Source organism: Coptis chinensis, chromosome 1 (genome assembly GCF_015680905.1).
Source record: "Coptis chinensis isolate HL-2020 chromosome 1, ASM1568090v1, whole genome shotgun sequence".
In the NCBI taxonomy this organism is placed as follows: Eukaryota; Viridiplantae; Streptophyta; class Magnoliopsida; order Ranunculales; family Ranunculaceae; genus Coptis; species Coptis chinensis.
This window is the reverse complement of record NC_141456.1, coordinates 524,181-535,991: the sequence shown is the minus strand read 5'-3', so window position 1 is coordinate 535,991 and position 11,811 is coordinate 524,181. Positions and strand designations below refer to the sequence as shown.

General features: G+C 36.1%; 2 protein-coding genes across 2 annotated transcripts; one reads left to right on the top strand and one right to left on the bottom strand.

The window, feature by feature from the left end:
* The first annotated feature begins 780 nt into the window (after positions 1–780).
* LOC147521051 (uncharacterized) lies at positions 781–3,888 on the top strand. Its single transcript, XM_086583504.1, has 4 exons — positions 781–1,036; positions 1,106–1,188; positions 3,448–3,503; positions 3,599–3,888. Exons 1-4 carry the CDS (start codon positions 865–867, stop codon positions 3,675–3,677), a joined length of 390 nt encoding a protein of 129 aa, XP_086439630.1. The 5' UTR covers positions 781–864; the 3' UTR covers positions 3,678–3,888.
* A 664-nt stretch (positions 3,889–4,552) lies between these two features.
* On the bottom strand, positions 4,553–6,407 carry LOC147521050 (ARM repeat superfamily protein). The gene has a single exon (XM_086582673.1). It carries the CDS (start codon positions 6,138–6,140, stop codon positions 4,827–4,829), a length of 1,314 nt encoding a protein of 437 aa, XP_086438799.1. The 5' UTR covers positions 6,141–6,407; the 3' UTR covers positions 4,553–4,826.
* Positions 6,408–11,811: the final 5,404 nt, after the last annotated feature.

Here is an 11,811-nt window from a genome sequence, read left to right as displayed (position 1 = left end):
AGAGGAAGATAGATGAGTGGAGATGGAGAAGGAGAAGTGGAGATTTAGAGTGTCGGAGAGGGAGAGGAAAAGGGAGAGTGAGAGAGACGAAGAGAAAAAAGGGGGAAGATGAAGACAGACAGATTTAAACCAACCAAGTTGGTTTTGCAACCCCCCCTTCTCCCAAAATGTTTTGCTTTCGGACTAGTATACTACCAGGGGGGGGTGGAGTGGGAGAAGAAGATGGAGGAGTGGAGATGGAGAAGGAGTGGAGATTTAGAGTGTCCGGAGAGGGGAGAGGAGAAGGGAGAGTGAGAGGCGAAGAGAAAAACATGGGGAAGAGATGAAGACAGACAGATTTTAAACCAACCAAGTTGGTTTTGTCCACATAACCCCTCCTTCTCCCAAAATGTTAACTGGATTTCGGACTAAAGGTAAAGATGGGGGTGGCGTAGTGGGAGAGGAAGATGGAGAGTGGAGAAAAGGAGGAGTGGAGAAAGTGTAATGGAGATGAGGGAGAGATGAGAGAGCGAAGAAAGAAAACCAACCAAGATGAGACAGACTTGGTTTTTGTCCACATAACCCCCTCTTATCCCAAAATGTTCGCTCGGCTCACGGATTAAATCATTAATGCAAATAATATAACAAAAATAAGTGATTTTTCATTGTTTAGTTTTGGGACATAATTGGGCCTAATTTTGGAACAAAACTTGAGCTGGGCTTGGACCGATTTCTGAATCAAACCACAATATTGCACCATTCCCATTAACCGCAACCGGCACCAACTGATCACACTGAGCATCTCCTATTTCCTCAACTCCAAGGCAAAATAAAGTAAACCAACCAACAACAAAAAAGAGACGCAAGAAAAAAAAAAAAAAAAAAATGGCGTTGCAATGGGTGATATTAGCATACGTAGTAGCAGCAGAAGCAGCAATAGCACTAATACTAACACTCCCATCACCAAGACTCATTAAAAACCGCCTCGTTTCTCTCATTTCACTAATCCTTCAACCTGCTCTTGGTCTTGTTCCTTTTGCAGCTTTCCAGCTCTTAGGTAACAACGTTATTTACTTTTAATTATTTGTATATTTATTATTGTTTCTCACTGAGCTTACTTTTGTAGATCTGTATTGGAAGAGTGAACACCGTTTGATGTGTACTTCTGATGTCTGTACTGCTGCTGAACGCGATCGTTATGAGAAATCTGTTAGTCTTTGACTATTATTGTTCATTTTAACATTTATTCAATTGTTTTTTTATAATATTTACCAATTTATATCTATTTAGGGATGCTTGCATAATGACATAAACTGTATGAGCTCATTATGTTTAAATATACTAGGGGTCTCATATTTGCCCTGTTCCTGTCTTTTTGGCACGTCTTAAAACTGTCCTCGGGGAAAATTTCAGTTCCTTACTTATTATAGAACATTTTTTTTTAATTATTACTAGTATACTGCAATGCAGTGGGGGCGTGAGCGGAGCCCCTGCGTATGCTATGGTTATTTGACAGATTCACTCACCCAGTTCCAAATTTCCGGAGTAAACAAGCACAAGGTGAATAGCACCGCCTCGCTGATTTACTTAAAATAATAGAGAATAGCATTTTAAGGTAGAACCCCATTGAGCTTTTAAGAAAAAAGAGTTAAAAGATTAGTTAAATGGACAATGAAGTTGATTAGGTTAAACTTAAGTGTCTGATAGTTTTTTTTTCAACCTCATTGTATTATAGTCTGTTGCTCACAAGCTAGGTAACTAGGTATACAGTGCAAGACCATCTAGGTACAACCATTAGGCCCTGACCACCCTAGCTACTGGACACTTACAATACCTTAAGACAAAACTGTATTGAGATTTTCACTGAGAAGAGGTATGTAATTTGATTCATATGTTGTTTTAGAAATATATCGGAAGCCAAAAACTTGCAACAAAGACAACTAGTGCCAAGACTGATATGCAGAGGCAGGGTAAGAAGTATGGAAACCTACAAAGAAATATTTATATAAACTCATTATCTTAAGACTAAATGACACAATGGAAATGCTCGGCCAATTAAGAACAACATCTGTGGAAATTAGGAAACGTTTCTTACAAGTGACATTCCAAAAGCTTGATGTTCCTCTCGACAAACTTCAGAAGCATATGCCTTTGAATGTATGTCGAAAAAGGGTGGGCCAACACATATTGCATGCTGCAGGGAAATAACTAAATATTATAGGTTTTTATAGTGAGAAGTAAACACATATTTCTCAGTTTCACACAAATATATACCTTAAAGATCCTTATCACCACAACTCATTATGTTTAGGTTATCGAAAAAAAATCCCCCAATATATATGTTTTCTGAATGTCCAGAAAAATATATTTGGGTTGAGAAGAACCAATAGAGATTGGAGCCATAATAAAAATAGTAAGAAACATATGATCGAAAAAACAAAATCAAGTTTACCTAAAGTTTCGGGCTCTCTTCAGAGTCGATTGTTCATTATAATCCAACTTTGACTCTATTGATTGGAAAAAGTAAAGCACGATTGATTAACAAATTGACACAATTTAAAGGAGAGAGAAAAGTTTACCTGATGATTCGGGCTCTTCGTGCAATGTTGAAACTTGAGAGAAAGGAAGTGATGTTGGGACCTGCTATCGAGATGAGAGTGAGGAGAATGAGAGAGAGAGAGAGGAGTTGAGACTTGAGAGAAGAGAGTTTTGGCAGAGAGAAAAGCAGACAGACAGACAGAAACCAACCAAACGACATTTTGGGCCACATACCCCCCCTCTCGGCCCAGAACGTTTGCTCCACTCACTTGATTATTTAACTTTTCTTTTGCTAGTTAATCATATCGATTCCCATTTTTCTCACTAAAATATCTTAAGTTCTTAACATATTCTGTTTTCTTTGGACTTGTGTGGCTCTTCCTTAGTAGGCATTTACGATAGAAGTGTGCATAGACTTTCTACCTAGAGGAAGCTGCCATTGGCGATTCATTTTCATATGGAATAGTGGTTTTTGCTTGGTAAAAAAGGGATATTAATACTATTATAAAGTGGTATGATAGAGAAGGTATACTACGAACCGAAGTGCAAACCTATTGTACATCTAAGCGATAATCAAGGTAATATTCATTGTTCAGCTCGCCCTGAGTTCATCTTATCTAAGATGATTTGACAGACAGCCCTACATGCTCATCTTGAACAGACATGACTGCAGTTTTTTATTGAATATTTAATAGTTCAGACCCAGAACATAGTGTTGTGTAGGACCTTCCAAATAGCTCGCTGATTGGGGAAAAGAGAAATGTGAAACTGTGTCATTCTGTTAGGTTTTGATGTAGTTGGTTGCTTTGCACATGTAAAATAACCAACTCGCTGTATTCTTAACCAGTTGACGCAGGTTTTGAGTCAGAATGAGGAATAATTTGAGGGAAAATTGATATTGGTTTTTACTGGCTATTGTTGTCTGTGCAGATATACAAGGCTCAGAGGAATGTCGTTCTGTGTATTCTTGCATGCCTTCTATACTGGTACTATGGAGCATACTAAGCTTCTTTCATTTTCCCAAATTGAGTGAAGTTCATCTTTTCGGTTACTTATGTTACTGTACTTCTTACATTTGCAGGTGTGTCTACCGCATCACCAAATACTATAAGGAGATTCAGAACTTGGAAGAAGTGGAGAAGAGGTATAAGGATCAGTAGCATTTCAGTTGAGGTGGATCGCCTTTTGAATGAGGAGGAGATAGAGAATGGTTTAATGAATAGTACTTTGTAATGGAAAATTAGGATTCTTCAGTACAGAAATGTCGTTAGACTTCACATGCTGGGTTTTCTTTCATTTTTGTTGGAAACTATTATGTATAATAAAAACGAAATTGCTTGGCATTGCCGTTAAGATGTGTGGTTCTGAAAATCTGGCTTGTGCGAATGTGGATTTGATTGACATACATGCAAGTGGGGGTTACTTGCAAATATGTTTTAGTATTCACTCGCTCACCCATGTACAGTCATCCCAATGCACTGGGTGAGTAATAACACGGATGGTATGTGAAATACTGGGTCTGTTTTTGAACTGAGAATTTTGACCTTACGCGCAATCTTGTTGTCTTATAATTGATGCTCTCCTGCCGTGTTATCACTGCAACCATTGTGACTGGTTCATTTTTGTACTAACATTTCATGGCAAGTGCTGTTAATTGAATGGCTCGTATATCTTCTCGTAGTGAGGATCTTATATGTTCCTCTGTAAGAAAGTAACAAAACTCATCATCTTCATCATCAATTTACCGTCAGTGCCTTTCTCTGGATATCTCTCTACTTGGTTTTGATCATGGAGAAGAAGGCATTTTAAGGAGACAATCATAAATCACAACTGTTTTTAAAGTACAAAGCGGCAAAGAAAGCATATTATTTACCATCAAATCAGTAACTGAAATGCAACAGAGGAGAAGAGTGGAACCCGATGAAGATTAGCCAGATATTCCATATTAGGACTTAGGAGCGGAAACCAGATAATACTCATCAAGAGCAGAAAGCTAATTACTTAACCAGATCCTAACATAAAAAGAAGAAAGAGGGACTGTCAACTATCACATCTTCATAAATAGTATATAACACTATTTCATTATATATTGGAGAAGGCTTTCAGTACATAATCAAATCTTAACATGTTGAGATTTCCAAACATAAAATAACAAAAACCAAAACAGCAAGGCCAATAATCACACCCATCATAGATCGTCAAAAAATTTCTTCTGTATATTAATGTTTTTGTACACAACAATGTAGTCCACTTTGTTTATCTTTGCTTGATTGCTTCTCTACCTAATATAATGACAGTACTGTTGTTAATTAGAATGGCCTCACCAACTTCTTGAAATCTACCGACTCAATACATTCTGATCTACCTCTGTGAGAATTCAACAATTTCAACAATTCAGTACTCTTTTCCTTTGTTCTGTCAGCACAACCAATCTGTAAGAGCAACAATATCTTTTGAAACGCACCAACTTGAAGAGCTTCCAGTAAGACACACCCCTCTTCCCTTATTTCATTCTTACAGAGCTTCCAAACAGCAGAAACTGCAAACTCAGTTGCCAAAACCGATACTCGAATAAGCTTCTTGACCAAGACTGGCATGGTTAGAGAATGAGAATAGGCCACTTGTCTCCCTTCTTCGCAACCGAAAATCTCATCTAAAACAGCTAAAGCCTTCTCACATATACTTCTATCGGAGGAGTCGACAAGGATCTCTATGAGCAATGAAACCAATCCCATCTTTGCAAATTTTGATTTGTGTTGGGACGATGTTGATACTAAGTAGTAAATGACCATCAAAGAAGCCTTTGTGGATGCGGGGCAAATTGGTTCCTTGATTAGCCTTATCAATGGCTCAATCACTCCATCAATCTCAGCTACGGCAAGAACATATAAATCATCCACTGAAACAAGCTCTCTAAGCACCAAAACTGTGCTTCTCCTTCTCATGATATCGCCACTCTTCAAAAACCATTCCATGCAACGTAAAGAAATTGGTGATCCTAGAAACGATTGTGCTTCTGAATCAAGTGGCAACATCCATGCCACTGATGCTAAGATCTGCTCCAAGATTTTGACATTCTTCTCAAATGAAGAGGCAGCAAAAGATTCAAATGAAGCCGATAGGACTGCACAAGTTCCATTTTCAACAATGCAGCGCCTATTCCGTTCACTTTCCTTCATCAAAGTCTTGATCTTCTCCACCAAAAGCAAGCATCCATCTTGGTCTCCTCGATTGGTAGCAGCTTTGAATCTTGAAAGCATCTCGGTGACTTGAAAAGGAGCAAGAGGAATACGAGGTGTTGGAATTCGATCTATGCCATATGAACTGTTTGCGACGCACCAATCTTGTATCATCCTTCTTATAGTATGGTTGGGAATCTGCTCAACGCTAGTTAAAGGTTGATTTGTTACTGGACAAGTTTGATTCCCAGCTTCAGTCCATTTCTCAATACTTTCACGATCATATGTAATCCCAGTTGATAATGTGACTGGATCTTTCATTAGGTCCAATGATATGGGGCACCGAAAATGGTTTGGAATGGTGATCTCCAAGTTTATGCTCTCATCGACCGCCTTCTTGTCACCATTCCTACCACGTCTTCCTTCCCGCCATCTAAAATTCATATTGAAATTTATTTGATAATTTTTACACACAAAAGAGGACTAATTAATCAACTTGAACCTGACCTCCAATTTTGCGTTGCACCGATAGTAGGACTCCGAAAGCAAGATATAGCTTGAGCTTTGAAACTTAATCAATCTCTATGAAATTAAAAGAATGAGCTTAACAATACATATATGGAATGGGTTATTATGGTGTATATGTGTTAATGTTTTTTGAGGAAGAGAAGGTGTGACTTTGGTTAGATATATATGTAGGTATGGAAGAAAGATATAGTTGATAGTTTCAAACGTGGTCGGTTTGTGTTTATAAAATATGCAAAGAAACCAGATACGTCAAAGGAAGTGTTCAAACTAGAGACTAAAATTAAACAACACAAATAACATAACCATGAAAGTAGAAGAGGACTGGAAGGTATTTGGTATGAATATTGACCGTTGAAGTTTGAAAAACTGAGAAATGAGAACACAACTCATAATTCATAGAGGGAAAAGTTACTGAACAGTATAAAATCCTTTAAGTTTGAATAAATCATGCAAGTATTACATGGAGCGCAGGTTGGGACGCTATTTCAAGTTTGACGTAGTGAGTATTGACCACCAAAATGCGCGTCAACTTTGTAACTACTGACTTGGACCTTTCATCCAGGTCATCTAACACATAAAATGAGCTGGGTCCAATGAGATGGGATTCGGATTTTAATATAGGTTCAAATTAGTTGAATCCCTCGTCCGATGCGTGATCACCTTGGTTACCTAGTCTTCCTAATGCGTGTGCGCTCCATTTGGGGTGCATGAGTACGTACAACACCTAAGCAATATTAGTTTTCCAACTAATCCCATAACATAGGATAGGAGTGAATTTAGATCCTTGGGGAGTGGTTAGTTACTCTGCCCCTTAGTAGGTGCAGCACTCCCAAATGTGTACTAAAATTATGTGAAACTATCTACTATTGAAAATTCACGTTAAGTAAAAACCACCCAAATTAAGCCATTCAATTAATTATTGAGATTGTGTCACCACTCACGGGTCACCACTGGGGCAAATCTGACTCACATTTTGGGTTTAATATACTTACTGAGATAGAGGCATAGAGCTGATTTGACCAATTACATTATGAACGTAAATTTACTGATTGAAAAATTCATCACTTTTATAGTTTTATTTCAAACACTGCCGTCCAATCTCCGCTGGTTCTCATCTGCTAACTTCAGTAAGATTTGAATTTAAGACTAAGAATCAGAAAGCAATGGTTTTTCTAGGTGGCAATGTGAGATATGCTTTAGATAAGGGATTGAAGTTACCTTATTTAGCGTGAACAATATGCAAAAGAGCCATTACACGGTTTCAAGTTTCAAGTTTGAACACGCACGTAGTAACTAACCTTCTTGGCTCCTTTGTCATAACTTATAAGCGCATGGATGATTGAACACGATATGAAGAACAGTAGAACTAGGGCTGTCAATGGATCTGTTCGGTTTGGTCGGATTCAGAAAAATCCAAACCGAAACAATAAGATAATTGGGTATCCGAAACCAAACCAAACTGATAATAGATCTGTTCGGTTTGGTCGGATTCAGAAAAATCCAAACCGAAACAATAAGATAATTGGGTATCCGAAACCAAACCAAACTGGTAATATTATATTTCATCTGAAACCGAACTAATTAGATAAAATTACAAACCGAAACCGAACCGAACCGAAAACTATAAAATGAATTAAATCCTACATCAAATTAATTTATTTTAGACACAAAATTGATAAAATCTATACAAAATTAATAATGAATATTACTAAAATGTCATCTTATCAGTTCGAGTTTATATCAGGAAGGCAATCCGAAATCAAACCAATATCTTATCGATTCGATTCGGTTTTGGTTCGGTCAAAGACAAACTAAAATTTTAAAATCCAAACCATTTTTTATCGGTTTAATTCGGGTCGGTTATCGGATTATCGAAACCCATTAACAATCCTAACTAGAACCATAATTAGTGATTTCGACGGAATTTTTGGAATTTTGAAAAATATTTCAATTTTAAAAAATTCGAATTTTTGAAAAATTCAAAGATTGAAAAATATAAAGTTTCATAATGCGCTTGGAATATATCGAAATAAGGGTCGGAATTCCAGTTTTTGAATTTGTCGGAATTCCAAAAATTCCGAATCTTGAACTATGGCTAGAAGACGCTCACTGGTGACGATTGTGACTTGTAGGTTAAATGCACGGAAAGTATATTTGTGCCTTCAGCAAGGTTGTTTCATTCGTGTATACAAAGTAGCGCCTGTGAAGGGTTGGGTCAGAGTCAAATAGATAACGGTGGACAATGGACATGTCCACATTGGCTACTCTGTCTTGGCTCCTGTCTGTGTCCATTGATAATTTAGACTGTCCTTCGACGGTTCGACCACTAACTAGCAAACCAAAGTAGTAGATGACACATCTGGTGGGATCACAGTTGCATGAGCTTTTTAGTTAGTGTGGTATTTGTCTGGACTTAGTGCATGTGTATTTTTAGAAGAGAGGCTGCTTTAGAACAAGTCCAATGTGGAGCTAAGATCGAGTAGCCAATGTGCTACATAGGCTTTTAGGTTGTTAAGCTAAATTTGGTTGTCCAAAAATTAAAAAAAAAAAAAACTTATTCCAATCACATTTTTTTAGCAGCGGTTAAGTTCAAAATACAGACGACAGAATATATCGTCCGTTTGTTAAGTTATAACGGACAGTAAAAATTCTTTTATCTGTATAGTCCAAACTATTCCAACGACTAATTTTTATAAAATTGTATATTTATACACAACTACTTCACACAACTTTCTTACTATTTGTTCAATTCTCATAAAAAATTTATCTACTCCAACTATAATAATGGATCCAAATGAACAATCAACTACATCAAAAGGAAAAAAAATCTACTATAACAAGGTCTGCAAATTTCTCAATTCAAAAAGTCGAGGCTTTTTGCAAGGCGTGGATATATGTTAATGAAGATCAAATTGTTGGCGCGGGACAACGAGTCACACACTATTGAGAGAGAATATGTGAGAAATTTCAAGAGAGAGTTGATGAAAACAACAAGAAAACCAAAGATTCGGTGTCCACTCGATTTGGACACATTCAACAAGCTTGCAACTAGTGGGTAGGAATTATCTCCACTTCGGAGGAGACTGCTAAAAGTGGCACAATGATCCAAGATCAGTTGGCTGATGCAAAATCAACATATTCATTAGCTCATAACTCATACTTTCAATTTGAGCATTGTTGGGTCCTCTTTAAGAATAATCCAAAATGGAATAAATAATTGGAAAGCCGGTCCACCACTACAACGAGGAGACTAGCCAATATCATTCTCAATATAGATAACAAAACCATGCTTTCTACACCCATAACGCCATCGACAATTCTTAGTGGCGTTCTAATTGATCAATTTCCTACACAAGTTAGGATAGAAGTGGTGGTGGCGAAGGTAGAAGTGAAACCAAGAAAAAACAACCACAAGGAACAAGAGGTGAGAAAGAAAGGTTGAAAAAAGGATGATATGATTATAAGATGACGGAGAAATATTAGGCACAAATGACGAATGCCGCCGCCGATAAGGTAAAGTTGATAGAGTTGAAGAAGTAAAAAAAACAACAAAATATTAACACAAGATACACTTCGACTCTTGAGCCGAAAGTTGCCGCATACTTCAAGATGATAAAAATGAAAATAATGCACCAAAGGAGAGAGAGTGGAACGTTTGGAACCCCAAGTGGTGTTTCTAGAGATAGTGGTGCTTCTAGCGGGGGTAGTGTTTCTACTACTTAGATTAATTTCAATGTTGTTAGTCCTTCCATTTTCATTGTTGTTGTTAGTTTATTTCCAATTAATATTGTAATTTTAATTTTAAGTTTTAATGTAATTTTAATTTGAATTGTCTTGAAACAACATTAAGTCAAACATAGATAATACTTAAACTATATAACAAACATAGATATAATACTCACTAATAACATACATAACTCTCATACTACATTACTTGATCCGCACGATATTGCCAAAGGAGATTAATGAAGTCAACTCTCAGTTGAACATTAGTTTCTCTGCTATGAATATGACAAAGTGTATTGAGTATTTTTGCAATTTTCTCTGATCATGTCAATAGTATCGACTAGATAGTAGTAACCCATTTTGTATTGGCGACCATTCACAGTATAATTACAACGAAGAGCATCACCACGCATAAGATTGTCAAAGATGTGAGAACGTTGAAGCACATTAATGTCATTGTTTGAACCCGTTATACCAAAAAATATGTGCCAAATCCACAAGTCTTTATCGGCAACGACTTTCAAAATTATCATAGGTTTCTTCTTTATGTCCTACATGCATACCTTGTAATGTCGTAGGACACATTTTCCATTGCTAATACATACAATCCAAACTTTCAAGCATACTCGGGAAGCCACGATTCTCACCTTGTTGAATTAGACGTTGAATGTCTTATTTGTTTGGAGCCCTTAAATATTCTTCTTTGAAGACTGCCATCACGATATCACAACACTACTAAAAAAAGGGCTTTTTGTGTCACTTTTTTTAGGAGCAATGTCATTTTCAAAAAAGTGACACACATAAGATTTTCACTTTTTATGGAATGAGGGTAAATGTGTTGCTTCTAGGAAAAGTGACACAACTAACTTAATTTTTCGTATCACAATATTTGAAAGTGACACTTGTGGTTTGACTTCTTGTGTCACTTTTTACTAAGAGAAAACAAATACAAAAATACAAAAGAAAACTACGATCAAATTTAAAAAAAAAAGACACAATTGTACCTACTAGACACAACTGTACTACTCAAAAACTACTTCAATGTAACTTGTTTGGCTTGTGTGCTTCTGTAATCGTATTAGTTCATGAATGAAAAGTATTGGTTTATCGAAGAAAAAAAAAAAGACAAAACAAATCAAGACAGTTAAACAAAATACGTTTTTAATTTTTTATTAGTTGAATGAATTAGTAGAGATACAAAGCGTAGAAAATTTTGGAGGAAAATTGTGAGTGCGATTTCATTTTGTATTGTTGGAACCATAGTAGAAAATATCGCGATATATTGTGAAATATCACGATAAATATTGAGATTTCAGTCAAAGATACATAAATATCGCGATAAGCTTAGAGATATATATAACTGCAAATATCATTGATATTTATGATATTTTAATATATATTACGATATTTGGCGATATTTTGTTTAGATAATAATTTTATTTAATATTTACTATTATATTTCAAATAAATATAAATGATATATCAAAAAATATTCACAATATTTACCATATTTGTCGATATTTTAGATATATCTACGATATTTGCATATCAAACAATGTAAAATATCCCTAGATGAGGGATATATTCATTATACATATCAAGAAATTGAGTATCAATAAACATCCATATCTTGATTTTTTATACTATGGTTGGAACAAGGGGTGTCAACAGTCCAGTTCTGGTCCGATTCTTAGTGTTGTAAGAACCAAAAACCATTTAATTTTACAGTTTCTTCTGTTATGGTTATGGTTCTTCACGGTTCTTAAAATTGTGGAACCATACCCATAACCATTGGTTCCTAGTGGGTATTCCCGATTTTGGTTCTTAAGAGATTCATTATTTACACACATTTTTATTGGTT